At 38.8% G+C, this 15,985-nt stretch overlaps 1 protein-coding gene across 1 annotated transcript; it reads right to left on the minus strand.

The window, feature by feature from the left end:
- Window positions 1-5,280: 5,280 nt before the first annotated feature.
- On the minus strand, window positions 5,281-6,852 carry LOC145566553 (F-box/LRR-repeat protein 13-like). The gene has a single exon (XM_081625937.1). It carries the CDS (start codon window positions 6,850-6,852, stop codon window positions 5,281-5,283), a length of 1,572 nt encoding a protein of 523 aa, XP_081482063.1.
- Between the last annotated feature and the right edge of the window lie 9,133 nt (window positions 6,853-15,985).

Genomic DNA, 15,985 nt, shown 5'->3' on the forward strand with positions numbered 1-15,985 from the left:
AGTTGTAGCTATTAATGAGTGACAAAATATATGCATGCTATACTAATGGAAAACGATTGAAACTATTAAAAGAGGTTTGTAGCAAAGATAAAATTACCAGTAGTCATTATAGCAGATCTAATGGCAGCAGGACTCCAATTAGGGTGTGGAGCGCCTTGAGAGGACCAGCGACACCAGAAGTTTGGGAGCTTGCCGTTGATGTACCATAACAGGCCATGTAAACTCTACAAATGGGTTCTCCTATTAGACTACAAGCCCCCATACATGCAGAGATCACACTCACTCCTGGCGCTGTGATATCAAGCTGCTATCACATAAAAAGAAATTCAAAATATTTTAGGTTACTCTGTATTAAAATAATTACAAGATCTTATAATCAAACTAGAATCACAAAGAGATGATTATAATTATAATTCACATCATTATAATCAGATAGATGTCTTTTTCGCCTGAAGATATATGTTTTTTTAAAGAAATATATCTTTATGCGAAAAAGACAGGTGGCACGTGTGCGTAAGTAACTTAAGGCGGGTATTAGGTGGGTATGTAATTTAATACTCCGTAGATTTTGTTTCCAGTTATCGGCGAGATAAAAATCAAATTATTTGTCGAGAGATGCATATATTTTACACATCCATCTATAATTTATAATAACTCATTATTTGTACTTAGATCATTGACGACAAAATATATATATATTAGATTTTATTTTATTGGCTTTTGTATTAAGGAAGGGTGCTGATATTGCCAAGGCAAAAAAAGTCATTTCCAAGGCTAAATTATTTACCCATTATTTGTAATCTATGAGAATCGATCTATACATGTCAAACTCATTAATTTTGTAATCTTTTAATACCTTTTGTTCCAAATATTGTTTTATAATCTTTTGTTACTATAATTTAGTAGCTAAATATTTCAATTTAAATATTTCCCATTCTAAAGACAATAAACATAACCGGGCAAACCAACTAGTCATCATTCTCTGGAGAAATATATCGTACGTCCAAGGAGTTCTACATCATACGATTAATATCCATAACAAGTACGGAGTAGTAGTTTCTCAATGTTAGAGTAATTTTTTTTTAAAGCTTAATTTGTATATTATTAAAAAGGTTTAAACTTATACGGAGTATTATAACAAAAAGAGTAAATAACCACTTACATGATACTCCTAAGAGACTAAAAACAATCAATCTAAAAACACATGAGGTGCATTATGATCAGTTGAATTTGGTGCACTATTATCACCATGGGCTAGATAAAAATTAAATGAATCCGGTACAAGGAATAGTAAATTGTAAGAGTATTGACACTCTGTAATGGTGAATAATTAATGGAGGATTTTGACGAAAGTAATTAGTTGGTGGAGTTTGGAAAATTTTTAATAGGAATATTTAGCTATTAAAAATTATAGGTAATAAAAGATTATTGGCAATAAAAGATTATTATAAGATTACAAAATATTTCATTGAATTAATAAGTTTGACATTTATAGATTCTTATAGATTACGGGCAGTAGTAGATAATTTAGCCTTGGAAGTCACTTCTTTGCCTTGGCAATATCAGCACCCTTAAGGAAATACATAGAATGTGTGTGGGATCTTACCTCTTTTTTGGTTGAATGAGAGAGATGCATGAAAATAATACTCCCTCCCTTCCCGAAAGAACGACCCATTTGGATTGATTTTACGGGTATTAAGAAACTTAATTTGTAAGTACAAATGTATGGGAAAACACAAGTCAGCAATAATTTGCAATTAATATCTAGAGAGAGAAAGTCCTAGATGTAAGTTTTTATCTTTATCCTATGCCTAATAAACATGATGTAATAATGCACTAATCCATGTGATGCTTTATTAGCCAATAAGATTAAAGTATTGTTTTACAACAACTAATATAATTAAAATACACAAGATTGTCAAGCTGACACTTTTAAAAGGAAGGGAAATGATTAGATGTTGGGAAAAACAAATGGGTCATTCTTTTTGAGACTAAAATTAGGCCAAATGGGTCGTTCTTTCAGGGACGGGGGGAGTAGTTAGGTCTTAAACAAAATATAGACGTAATAGCTAATTCGAGACAGATAAAAAATGGAAGTGTAGTACCAATCTAATATAAAGGAGGATATGTTCTAAATAAGAAAATATTGTGAATTTGAAGGCCTATGTTATACAGGAATAAGGAAACATCTTAGAGCTTATAGATCCATTCTACTCTAGTCTTAAGTTACTCCAAAGATGAATCATTTTGATTGCAGAATATAGCTCTTTTCTGTACTGGTCCATCTCCTGTACATTCTTAGACAGTTAGACCCTTAAAGTTTTCATTTACGAGTAATTAAGGGCCAAACCCCCGTTCAAGCACTAATTGCCAAACTTACTGGAATGAATGATGAATTAAGGTTCATATACCATATGATATGTGCTCATCAGCAGTCCAGAATATGCAACAAATCTAATAGTTAAGAATGCAGAACTGAGTAAAAAGTTATACATAGGGTAATCTTTTCATAGCAGCCTTCATATATCAGTCTTTATAGTAACCAAAGTACACTGATTTCTACTTTAAAACTGAGACCTGAAGCTGTACTTGTGAGCGCTGCAAAACAGAGTTTATATCCTTCATGTGTACTATAACATTTGTTCATCTGACAAGATACAGGCATGTAACATGTTTTTGTTACCACTTTTTAGTCTTGGTCATTCTCTCAGCCACTCTGATTCTCATATCGAATATTCTAATGGGTTGAACACATTTCAGATTTTCAGCAGTTCAAGTTGTTCCTTCAGATGTATTAAAGACGGATACTATTGAGAAAATCCAACATGATTTTTTGAAGAGCCGAATTACAAGCTTTCATGTAAGTATGTAACACATCTAAATTTGCAGTTATCTGATCATCCACTAAGTTGCAGCCTACTTTTTTTAAAGACAATTTTACGACTTACTGTGTAACTGAACCATATCAGTTTTCTCTAAGGAGTTTTCATAGAAGTTTCACAATGACATTTTTGTGTGAACCATTGAAAAAGGTTCAAAGTGTAGTTTCAATGTAGGCAAGAGCACGTAAGAATTCCAAATAACCATTTGTGGTTAAGTGCTTAAGTCATAGACTAATCTAGGATCCATGGTGCGGCTTGGTTTGACATGTCCAGCACCAGAGCTATATACAGAAATCTGAATCCTCCACCAGGCTAGCCGTATTGTCTCTAGTTTTACCATTTTAAGAAATTGTGGTAGTCAAAAGTCATATGACTACATTAGAATTTTCACAAAATATATGCATCCTATGTTAACTTAAAATGATTGGCACTATTAAAAGAGGTTTGTAGCAGATCTAATGGCAGCAGGACTACAAGTAGGGTGTGGAGCGCCTTGAGAAGACCAGCGACAACATAGATATGGCATATTGGGGCATGCCATAGATGTACCAAAACAAACCATTTAATCTCTATGAATGGGTTCTCCTATTAGTCTTAAAGCACCAATATATGCGGAGATCACATCCTCTCCTGGTACTGTGATATTAAGCTATCACATATAGCAATTCAAAATATTTTAGCTTATTCTGCATTATAAAAATCATGACCTTCTAATTAATCTAGAATCACAAAGAGATGATTAAAACTATAATTCACATAATTCTAATCAAATATATGTCTTTTTCGCCTGAAGATATATGTTATTTTTTAAAAGAAATATATCTTCAGGCAAATAAGACAAGTGGTATGTGTGCGTAACAGCGTAAGTAACTTAGGACGGGTATTAGGTGGCTATGTAACTTAAATACTCCGTAGATTTTGTTTCCATCTTAGTTATTGCCTTATTGGCGAGATGAAAATCAAATTATCTGCCGAAAGATATATACACTTTACGAATCCATTTAAAATTTATAATAACTCAATATTTGTAGTTAGATCATTGACGACAAAAATATATATATTAGATTATATTTTATTGGCTTTTGTATTAAGAAACATATAGAATGAGTGTGGGATCTTACATTCTTACCTCTTATTTGGTGAACGGGGGAGAGATGCATGAAAATAATAGTTCGGTCTTAAATAAAATAGAGACGTAATAGCTAATCTAAGACGGAGTATATGTTCTAAATACTCCATATGAAAATATTTCACTGATAGTGAATTTGAAGGCCTATGTTATACAAGAGTAAGGAAACCTCATAGAGCTTATGGATCCATTTAACTCTAGCTAGGCTTAAGTTACTCCAAAGATGAAGCATTTAGATTGCAGAATATAGCTCTTTTCTGTACCCATTTATCTCCTATATATTCTTAGATGACTCTTAATGTTTTTATTTACGAGTATAATTGAAGGACAAACCCCCGTTCAAGCACTAATTGTCGAACTTACTGGAATGAATGATTAGGGTTCATATACCATATGATATATATGTGCCCATCAGCATTCTAGAAAATGCAGCAAATTTGATAGTTAAGAATGCAGAACTGAGTAAAAAGGCATATACAGAGCAATCTCTTATAGCAGCCTTCATACATCAGTCTTTATAGTAACCAAAGTACACTGATTTCTGCATTAAAACTGAGATCTGAAGCTATACTTGTGAGCGCGGCAAAATAGAATTTATATCCTTCATGTGTACTATAGGAAAAAATGTTAATTTACTGATTTTTCAAGAGCTGAATTACATAGCTTTCATGGAAATATGTAGCACATCTAAACTTGCAGTTGATCTGATCATCCTCTAAGTTGCTGCCTATTAGTTTTAAAGACAGTTTTACGACATACTGTGTAACTGCATATCAGTTTTATCTGAGCTTTCACAAATGTTTCACAATGACATTTTTGTTGATACAATAATGCTTTCCCTTTGGTTCATTAAAACTTTATTACTTCCTATAGCTGATGAAGTACTTTTTATTCACTCCGTAACTATTAATGTAGCTGATTCGAGTATTAAGATACCCAATAATGAATTCCATTTCCAACAATTAAATGAGGAATACCTAGAAATAACATCTTTACTAGTAATCCCAGTAAACAAAAACTTAAAACATCATATAAGGAACGCAAAGAGAAAAATCGACCATATGAAATCGCGACAACTTGGGGGAACATTCAATCTCATACGTAAAACAGCAAATTTCAGGACACTTTTATCTCTTATACTAATGTAGTACGAAAATTATGATAACTAGTAACATATAACAAAGAAATTAAAGTTGCAATACATAGATAAGATCAAATGAACGATCTTAGTAAACTTAATTATCTAGCACTTTCGGAATGTAAGCATGGTTAATCTCGAGTGCAGCGCAGAATACCACAATCAAGTGCTCCAATTGTCAATCCATTGGTTGACACATTAACATAGTTCCCTGTAAACTCAATCTGACAGTCTGAAGAACTTTTAGGAAGCATGTAGAAGTTGGCGCAGAGTTCCAGTTCCTTGCAAGTTTGAACTTCTTTTGATGAGTGAATATTGTTAGGAGCAATCATGATCTCAATGGCCTTCAAATCACTTGAAACTTTCAGCAGGTATCTTATGACATCCATCTCAATTGCTTTCCCCTCGATATTCTTCAACACAATCCTTGTGATCTTTGTCCATATAGAAGCAGGAACAAAATCCAGTCCAATGTCATACAAGTCGTTGATGTTCAAATCTTGATCTTCTCTTTGAAATACGCGCAGTGTCCTTACATTAGGCAAGTACTGGAGAACATGTACAAGGCCTTTCCAGTGATTCCGATACATAATAGCCTCATTAAAATGAGTAAGCTGTTGAAATACAGGAAGACTAGGCTGACTACTATGAATCAAATTAGCGAGAATGCCTACTATGGTACCGGATATAGTAAGGCTTCTCACAGTATTAGACATGGACTTGAGGAATTCCAATTCGTTCGTTTCCTCTACATATTGATCAGAGAAAAATCCTCGGTAAATAATCGCACTACCCAAAGTTGTTGGTGTCTTCTGCGCAAATCTATATTTTGACAAATGGTTATAGTCCTGCAAACAAATGAACTCGAGTTTTGGTGCATCTATCACAACTTCCATAGGCATACAGCAACTATCTCTCTGTATAGATAGCCTCCTCAGATTCGGAGATGATATCTGCAAGAGAATATCATCCACCGTATACTCCAGCGGCGTTCCCTCTAACTTCAGATATTCCAACAATGGGGAAAATCTGATTAAGCGAGACAAAAAATCTAATCGAAAAGATAGCATAGAGACATCAATCTTTTTCAAATTAGGAAGACAAAGTTGTACTTCATCTAAATCATGAAAAAAAAATTGACCATCACACCACTTTTCGATATAAATCTCTTCCAATGATGCACAATCAGGAACATGAAGATGCAAATAAATACCAGACCACTCATCAGACTCCTCAAAGCGTACCTTAATTGCCTTCACACGTCTTTGGAAAATGCTCTGAATCCAACCACAGAAGAGCCTTTGACACATGTTCAGAACGGCACGCAGTAGATGTTGTCGATACACAACATCATCCCCTGCAACAAATTCCTCCAACGGAAAAGGGATGTATATATCGAACACATCAATAACAGGGGAAGTGAGTTTCTCTACAATACCTTCGCTGTTAGGCAAGAACCGATAATTTGTTACGTCGAAATACTCCTTGTCGATACGAACAGAAGTAACTTGAGTCCAAAGATTGCGCCATCGCTTGGATAAAACGCTGGTGACAACGGCTGAGTGGAGAGGAAGAAGAGACAGAATATCGACAAGGAGGCAGGTTGGAAGAGAGCTCAATCTGTCTTCGCCGTTGCCATTGCCATTGCCATCGCTGAGCATTCTCTGCATCTTGATGCTGCCTTCAACAGGATTATCAGACATTTTTGTAGTTTTGATAGTTTGAGAGAGGACTTCAAAATGTGATTAGCGGCTAGATTATTACAAGGGTTTGATTGTGTGTTGAAATTCTTTTGAGAATTCAGTGTTCTTATAGAGTCAAATTCATGCTGAAGTGTCCTTGCTATCCTTTGTGATACTGTGATTTGATATCAAATGAGATTTTGATGGTAATAATCAAATAGAATCAGCATTATTAGGGTGGTGACTTGATTTCTTTCCTAATTAGTTGATTCCTTAGGTATTGTTCAGTTACCTTATTCTAGGCATTTATTACAAATTACTTATTTTAGATCAGATCAGAAAAAATAAGTTCAAATTATATTAGAAAAAATAAGTTAGAACATACTTTATTGTTTTATGTATGAGTTGTAATGGAAAAATATCTTCATTTTTGTGACGAAAAAAATATATATATATAAAAATTATATATTAATGAAATACACATTATTACGAATCTAGCAAGACCTTAGTTGATACTTTGTACATATTTTCATTATAGATTAGTGTATATATAAGGTCGTTTGGTTAATTCACACAATCAAATCAGATCAGAAAAAAAAAATAAGTGCAGATTAGAAAGTTCAAATTATATCACGTAAGCAAAATTAAAGTGAAGTAAACAGTGACTTAGGACCTATTCCGTTTTACGGAACTGAACTGAACTGAGCTCAATTGATGGGGGCTGAACTGAGCTAAAATGAATTGTTTATGAGAGAAGAAAATAGAAAGTGAATTGAACTAAAATTAAGCTGTACAGAACAGACCCTTAAATACTTATTGTTTCATATTTTATGTAGTCAATATTGACTCACATATCCCAATGCAGGAGTTTGAACATCTATATATATTTATGATTGAACATTAATAAAAATTATTAACAGTTAATAATTTAGAACTTTAAAATTATACTTCAAAACATTTTACATCATATTAATCATTTTTCATACAATACTTAAAAGATAAAATGTATGACATTCAAAGTGTGTCACTTATTATGGAAAGGAGGATGTATGATATGTTCTATTTAGGAAATTTTGGAATTTGGTACCTCAAAAATGGGGGTTGTTGAATTTTGGTACCCGTTTAAAACTTTATTTTATTTTGGTACCCATCAAACTTAGACTTTCGCCTATCTTCTGTTAAGTTTTCTGTTAGTGGGGCCCAACCATAGTCCTGCCACCTCCTAGCCACCCCTTCCTCCTCCTCAACCACTACACTATCAGCCCCCCTCCCCGTATTGGCTGCCGGTGACCCCAAAAACCACCCCTTCACCTCCAAACGTATCACCGACTCCAACCACAAATACAACCCACAATAACAGCCGCATCAACAACCACCTGTCATTGCTCCTTTATTGCAGCAACACCGCAGCTCCACCTACTCCAGCTCGCCACAAATTGCAGCCCACTCTAATACACAAAGCCACGACAAATACCACTAATCACACCTGTAAAACCACCGAAACCACCCTCCATCTCCACCTGACCGTCGGCAAGCAACAACACACAATTCGCAGCAGCCTCGCAACACAAAACCTACAAAACCACCACCATCAACGCCAAAGCTGCCAGAAACCAACACAAAACCACGCGAAATGCAGCCCACTACAACTTGCAAAACCACCGAAACTAACACACAACCTACAAAACCACCGAAACCTGTATGATTTGAGGAGAGAGAAAATAAATTGAACCCTAAAACCCTTAAAAATTGATTTGGGAGAAAGGGGGAAGGGGTGGTGTCGGGGCAGCCAAGAGTGGGAAAGGTGAGGGAGAGGGAGGGGGTGAGGTCACCGGCACCAGGGGAATGTTTGGGCTCTGGCAGTTGGCAAGGGGAGGGGGAAAGATGGCTGACGAGGAGGGGAAAGGGGTGGCAGTGGCTGTTTTTTTTTTTTTTTTACAAAAATAAATTATTAATTAATTAGATAATGGGCCCCACAAACGGAAAACTTAACGGAACATGGACGGAAGTACCAAAAGCTATATTTTTAAAGTTTGAAGATAGGCGAAAGTCTAAGTTTGATGGGTACCAAAATAAAATAAAGTTTTAAACGGGTACCAAAATTCAACAGCCCCCATTTCTGAGGTACCAAAATACAATTTGACTTTTTCACTATTATTATAATTGTACTAACTTTAATTATATTTTTGTACTAATGTATTGAAAACTAATTAGATAATGAAATATATTGTTAAATATTTATTAGTACAAAGTTACATAATATCAACTATTTTGTAATTTTTTACTATTATTATTTAAAATATATATAGTCAAAGTGTTGTATTGAAATGTGTACTAAGTTTGACTAAACCGTTACTATGAATAGAGAAAATAAAAATTATTATTTCCAATAGATATTTATTGAAAAATATAATTATTAAGTTTTATAAAGATAGCAAGAATAATTATACAAAATATTTTATATATATATATATATATATATATATATATATATATATATATATATATATATATATATATATATATATATATATATATATATATATATATATATATATATATATATAAAATGTGCATCACATGAGTTTCTTATAGTTTTGTATATTTGTTAAACAAAATTAACCCTTCAACTTTAATTATCAAGTTTCAGGATATAGCTTTTCCCATTATATAATTAACAAGAAGTTCAAGCCTCGTTTATATCACCTTGTTTTTGCTGAACTATTACTATTTTTTGAGCTAAAATTATTTTAGTTGGACGTGAATTATTTACTAATTCTTTATTATATCTATTCTTTAAAGTTACTAATTTTTGTTGAATTGAAATTCTTTTTACCAAACTGAACTTATTGTTACTAAATTGAAATAAATTTGTTGAAGTATAATTATTTTAACTGAATATTATTTTATTAAGATGAAGAGACTTGACCTTAAAACCAAAATTTTCCCTGTAAAGTTGAGTTATCTATAGTCAATAATACAACTAAATTTAGTCTTAAGGCTTGTTCTATTCAGCTTATTTTCAGTTCAGTTCAATTCTTATCTTAATTTCCTTCTCTCATAAAATATTCAGTTCAGTTCAATTCAATTCAAGTCCAATAAGTTCAGTTCAGTTCAACTCAGCTTAGTCAATCAGAACAGGCCTTTACTCAAATAAATTAATAAGACCATTCAAATGGAGGCACTAAAAAATTTATGCATGCATAAGATTATACTCCTTAATTTTTTTTTAATTATTATTTAGTGCGTGCTATTGGGATTTTTTTGCACTATTTGCTTCGGGTGTTTTTTGGAATTCCTCGGATACTTGTCACGCTCTTCGGGCAACGAGATTCGGACACCTGCAAAATGAATGAATATTCCTTTACCGGAATATTCGCCTCCGACGATCAAGTTAGAGATGTAAAACGGAAAGGCTAGAGAGAGAAAGTAGAGAGAAGTTGGAGCTGTTTTATGCTCTTTTTTATGTAACATCATAATCACCCCCTCCCATCATAAATGATTGGGTATTTATAGGGGTGGGAGCTTGTGCCCCTTTGGGGTTTGTGCCCTAAACTTCCGTGACGTGATTGGCTGCGCAATCAAGCGATGCTACGTGTAATATGGGGGCGCCGTTTTGCGGCTTGCATGAAGATCTCTCGGGATTTGGGCCATGATGTAATAAGGCCTTTTTAATGCTGATTTCAGGGGCTTTTTATCCCTTGGACACGCGTCATCTACGAGATTGGTCCACATACATGGGGTATTTTTACCCTAAACATTTGCCCCTTAGAGGGGGTGGCTCGGACGATAACGGCTGCCTCCTCTGATTTTTCACTTACCTTGAAGCGTACGGGTATACAGAGATTGGGCGGACGACTGTGGTACATAGGTCTGTCCGCCCCATTTGAAGTTGGCCATCTTAGGCTGACACGCTGCTTTCGTCCGCCTAAGTAACTAGAGGACGCCTGGCTTTGAGAAGGAAGCGGACAAGGTACGCCGCCTAAATTTTCGGAGGAAAGCGGACGTCTATCTATTGAGATGGAAGCTTTAGTTCCATCTATTTTGTCCGTCATTTCGGACGCACCGTTATTTGGCGGTCTCTTTTTCCGTTTATTCTAATGACATTGTCCTTTTGCCCCTACAATTTCTAGGTTAATTTTTCAAATTATAACCATTTGTCCTCCTTAGGCGGAAAAGGTGAATTTACTGTTATACCCCTATAAATTTCGCCTATATATACAGGGGTCTTGACCTCATTTTCACACTTTAGAACTTTGTGATTTTTAGAGAGAGATCAGAGCTTTTAGAGAGGGAAAGTGTATTTTCTTTGAATCTTTAAGAGCTCCGCCGTGCATTTGAGTTTTTCGGGCGTGTTTTTGAGTTTTCCGGTCAACCCTCAAGACTTTTCAAGTTTTCTACACGTACAGAGGTAGGCCGCCTGTTTTCTTTCACTTTTTACTTGTATTATTTTCTTGCTTTTCATTTTTTAAATCTGGCTCAACACTCGGCTTCGTCCATTTCTCCTCATGAGGTCGACCGTTCGCCTGCGACTGAGGAGTCTAGAGCGGACGAAGACGAGTTGTCTCCTTCAGGGAGTGGGTCCATTTCTAGTGCGTACCTACTCACCTCCACCTATTCTTCTTTGTCCCTGCAGTCGGACATGGCAAGGACAAGGCAAACATATGATCTTCATGCGGCCAGAAATCCACACGGTAGTCTGGTGAACCCTAGAACTCCATATGACCCAAACACTGACTTAAAAACTCCTTCCACTACTCCTATGACCGCTTCCACGGGTACTCATTGCTCGGCCGTGGAAGTAACTTCATCTTTTGAGGAGCGCCAACGTGCTCAGGGTGTCTCTTCTGTTGCTGGGGTGTCCGGGCCAACCCCTGAACCTAGGTCTTCACAACAAGCCAACTCAGCCAGACAATCGACCGGGTTGCGATCTCGCGAGAGGCTTCCTTCCTCTTTTAGGGCGGCCATTACTGGTCCGTCCTCTTCAGTTCCCTTACCACCCCATCTCCAACATAGCAGGTCGGACAGGCCAAGAGTTGGAATCTCTATTAACGAACCGTCTGACCTGCCCCCTCGCAGTGGTCCTTCTTCGGAAACTAGGGCGGTCGCTGCTAAAGACAAGGGAATAAGTCCCTTAGTTTCTGAAGAGCCTCCTTCAGCTGGGGGCGGCCACGTCTCTAGAAATCGTAGCTCGGCCGATGCAGCTGACTTGGAAAGAGTGATGTCCTCCGAGTTCGGCACTACCCCTCTCCCTCTGGGTGAGGAGGTAGGAGATGAGGCCGAGGCTGAAGGTGAGACGACCGAAGGGGAGGAGGCGGCCGAAGATGCGGTCGCCATTGTAGACAACTTCAAGGATCCGTATGCCTGTACAATGGGTAGCACAGCCTTAGGCTACCTCAATGATGGATTCGAGGAGTACAAGGAGTTCCTCCATTTGGGCGAAGGATTTGAACTTAAGGCCCCGAAAAGGTCTCTTTCGGTGGCCGCCTGGGAGGATGAGCGGCCGTGCCGCATATCATTCAGCGTCTACCGAGCTGCTTTGGACATTGGCTTCGTTTCCCCCTTTACCCCTTCATTCGTACAATACTGGACGAGTACGATATTGCCCTCTTTCAGCTAGTACCAAACAGCTGGTTGAACATATTTGGGTACTTGGTGACGTGCATCCGTAAGGGCTTTAAGCCGGATTTCCTGGTTTTCTGCGAGATGCACGCAATGATCCGCCTCGAGAAGCACACGGACGGATGGTTCATACTTAGCACCACAAAGGATTATATGGCGGTGATGGACTGTGTGTCAAAGTGGCGTGATTGGAAGAATCGGTTCGACCGCATCAAAACCAAGGATACAGAGTTTAATTTGCGGATGAATCGGTTTAATGCCAAGCCGATCCTACTCGGCCGAGGGGACCATAGACCATACAAACCACCCGTCCACCCAGACCAGGCTCACCAACTTGAATATTTTAAAGTCAAGAAGGTTAGACGGGATGAAAAGTTGGTGGCCGTGCCCCAGAAATGGATCCCCTTGGCCGGCTTCCTCTGCATGTGGCCTGTACACAAACATTCCCCAAGGTGGGACTTTAGCTCTCTTTGGCGTCCGAACTCATTTCATGTTGGAAATTATATTAATTGTTGGTTAAATTTTGTTTTTGCAGAGGAAGCGTACGCCATGCTGGACAAGGAGCAGAAGGGGGAGATTGACATGGCCGAGATTGACTTGGCCAGATACAAGGCTCGTCAGAAGATGTACGAGCAAACCAAGGAGGTATAAAACCTTTCAAGGTCTAGCATTCGTGTTGCTAGGTTGGAAGGAGGCTTCTTCCTAAGCCTGCATGGACGCTGTTCCGATTTATTTATTTTTTTTTTTTTTTTGAGTTGGTATGTTGGAAGCAGGATCCCACCTGTATCTACACGAACGTTAACAAAGTTTTATTGAGTTGAACTTTTGCTTGCTCTTTGCAGCTGTCAACTCCGACCCCAAGGGCTAAACGAAAGCAGCCGTCCTCGGCTGCTAAAAATGACAAGGATGGGAAGGCGTCCAAGCAAAGGAAGACGGTCACAACTAAGACCACTTCCACCACCGCGGCAAAGACTACGTCGCGGACTGCTTCTAAGCAGTCCAAAGGAGAGCAACCCCGGCTGGGTGATAGCGGCGTCTCCGATTCCGTGGATCCGCCCGCCAAGCCGGTCCATGATGACTCCGTGAAAACGGACGATAGGGGTAAGTCGACCACGACAAAACCGACCGGGCCAAACGTGACTCCGCCTGTCCAAAGAGTCCAAAAATCTGATTGGCTTGAAGCCTCTCAGTCGGTCGGTGACCAACCTGGCCGCTCAGGTGAGGAGAACGACGAGCCTGCACCGCCTCCTCCATTCACCTTCAACCCTCTTTCTCCTTCGAGCTTCTCAGACTGTTAGATTTAACAACTTTGCACACTTTCCTTTTAAGTCTACTTGCTTAAGCTAAACTCTATTTCGCCCGTGTGCAGATATTACGAAGGAGTTGAACATGAAGGTGCCCGGCCAGTCCCTTACTGGGGTGGACAGAAAGGCCATGAGGGAAGCCATGGCCAGGGCCATCCCAGCTGAACAGCGAGACAAGTTGCGGGGGATTCATGAGGGCTTCCTCGGCCCTATGATTAACTGCAGCGCTGAGGTAGCTTTTCCCAACTCCCACACTTAGAATATTTTTCATCTTTCTTTTGCTAACTTATTTTGTCTTGTACACAGCTCTTCCTGCAGTTGACCGCCTTCCTTGAGTGGAAGGATAAAGAAAATGAAAAGCTGAAAAGAGCCTGGGAGAAGGTTCAAAAGGCCCAGGACGCCGTTACCGGGACGGCCGCCGTCCAAATGGTTCACTTGGAGACCCATATCAACGCGCTATCCGACAAGGCGGCGCGGCAAGCTGAAGATCTGGTCAAGCTGGGTAAGGCTCTCGAACAAGAGACCCTGGCCAGGGAGACCATGAGACAAGAAAGGGACCAGGCTGTCCTGGACGGCCAGCGCTGGAAAGAAGGGTTCGAGGCCTCTGCGAAGCTGAAAAGCGACGTGGCCCTCGCCCAAAAGAATTTGAAAGAGGCCTTGGATGAGGCAGACGCTCTCCGGGCCGAGGTGGAGACTTTAAAGAAGTCCGTTGAGGACTTAACCCAACAGCTGAAAACACCTCGGCCCCCTAGTGCAGACAAGGTTGTCTGCATCGAGCAGAATGCTGAGGATAGGTTGAAGAGCCACCTCTTCGAAGCATTTGAACTCATGGTGGATGATGGTGAGGCCGCCTACTATCAGGAGCGCTTCACCAAACGCCTTAACTTCGTCTACCTCAGGGAAGAGGCTAAGAGGGCCGGCCAGCCTTCTCCCGAGCTAGACGTTACACCAGCTACCTCAGAAGATGAGGAGGGGGCGGACGGAGCCGAGGGGGAAGAGGAAAGCAAAGGAGAGCTCGCTGATGATGCATCCCTCCTTGCCTCCGAGGAGCCCGTCCAAAGCCAAGATCCAGCTAAATAGAGCCCAGGTCGTTCCCTGATTTTAGCTTTTCATTTATCTGCTTTCATTGAACAATTTTTCTTTTTATTTTTACTAAGTGCCGCCTTTTTTGAGCGGTTTTTTGTAAGATATTTTGCCGCCTTTTGAGCGGTTTTAATTAATGCAAGCTTTGCCGCCTTCTGAGCGGTTTTCCATTTCATCTATTTCGTACTTAGCAAATTTTTCGTATTTTTACATTTTTGCGCTTTCGTACGATGGGGGGGGGGGGGGGGGGTATGCCCCTTTATTCGGCGTTTGCGTAGTCCATATTCTAACTGGTTTGATTGACTTGGTAGTTTTTATACCTCAAAGGGTATGACTTATAACAAGTTAATCAAATCATAGTAATGATTGCCCTTGGACTAGGTGCAACGTTGAATCAACTACTATTGCGGCCGTATTACGGGCCTCATGTGAGCCGTCCATTGAATCTATCGCTCGAACATACTCAGGAAATTTCAAGTAATATCTCAACTTTAAAATTTCTAAGTTTGGCTGGGCTATTTTGCCTAGGTACGCCCTTGCCTCCATTTAAGGAGGTAAATATCCTTGACGGATTTAGGGTACCTTGTGCCTTTCTCCGTCCGTCCCCGTGGGAGACGAACGTTTGTCTGTACTTATCAAAGTATATATTATTATTGCAATCCTTTGTGACCGTTTTCTATATATTAAATAATTTCGTTTAGCTTTAATAAGCCGTGTTGCTATGTTGCAAGCAGCATTGTTATGGCTTTTACTCAGCCTTTAGTTCATTTAACAGGGACGTACGCATGCAAAAACAAATAACTCAATAAGATAACAATGCCTGACCTTCATTAATTTTGTCAAGATTACATTGTTGGGCCGTACGGATTTAATTACAAGGCTCGGTCATCAAGACCTAGCTGTATATACAGCTTTTTGGCTAAGTACAAAAACTTCTAAACATGATATTTTTTGAGATAGTCCGTGTTCCATGTACGCGGAATTGGGTGGCCGTTTAAGGCTTCAAGACGGTATGTACCGTCTCGAACTTCTTCACTGATTCGATACGGCCCCTCCCAGTTTGGGGTCATCTTCCTATCTTCATTTGCTCGGCCTACCGCCTCCATTTTTCTCAGTACCATATCTCCCATTTTTAGTGGACGCTT

This window comes from Chenopodium album, chromosome 11 (genome assembly GCF_948465745.1).
Source record: "Chenopodium album chromosome 11, dcCheAlbu1.1, whole genome shotgun sequence".
NCBI lineage: Eukaryota > Viridiplantae > Streptophyta > Magnoliopsida > Caryophyllales > Amaranthaceae > Chenopodium > Chenopodium album.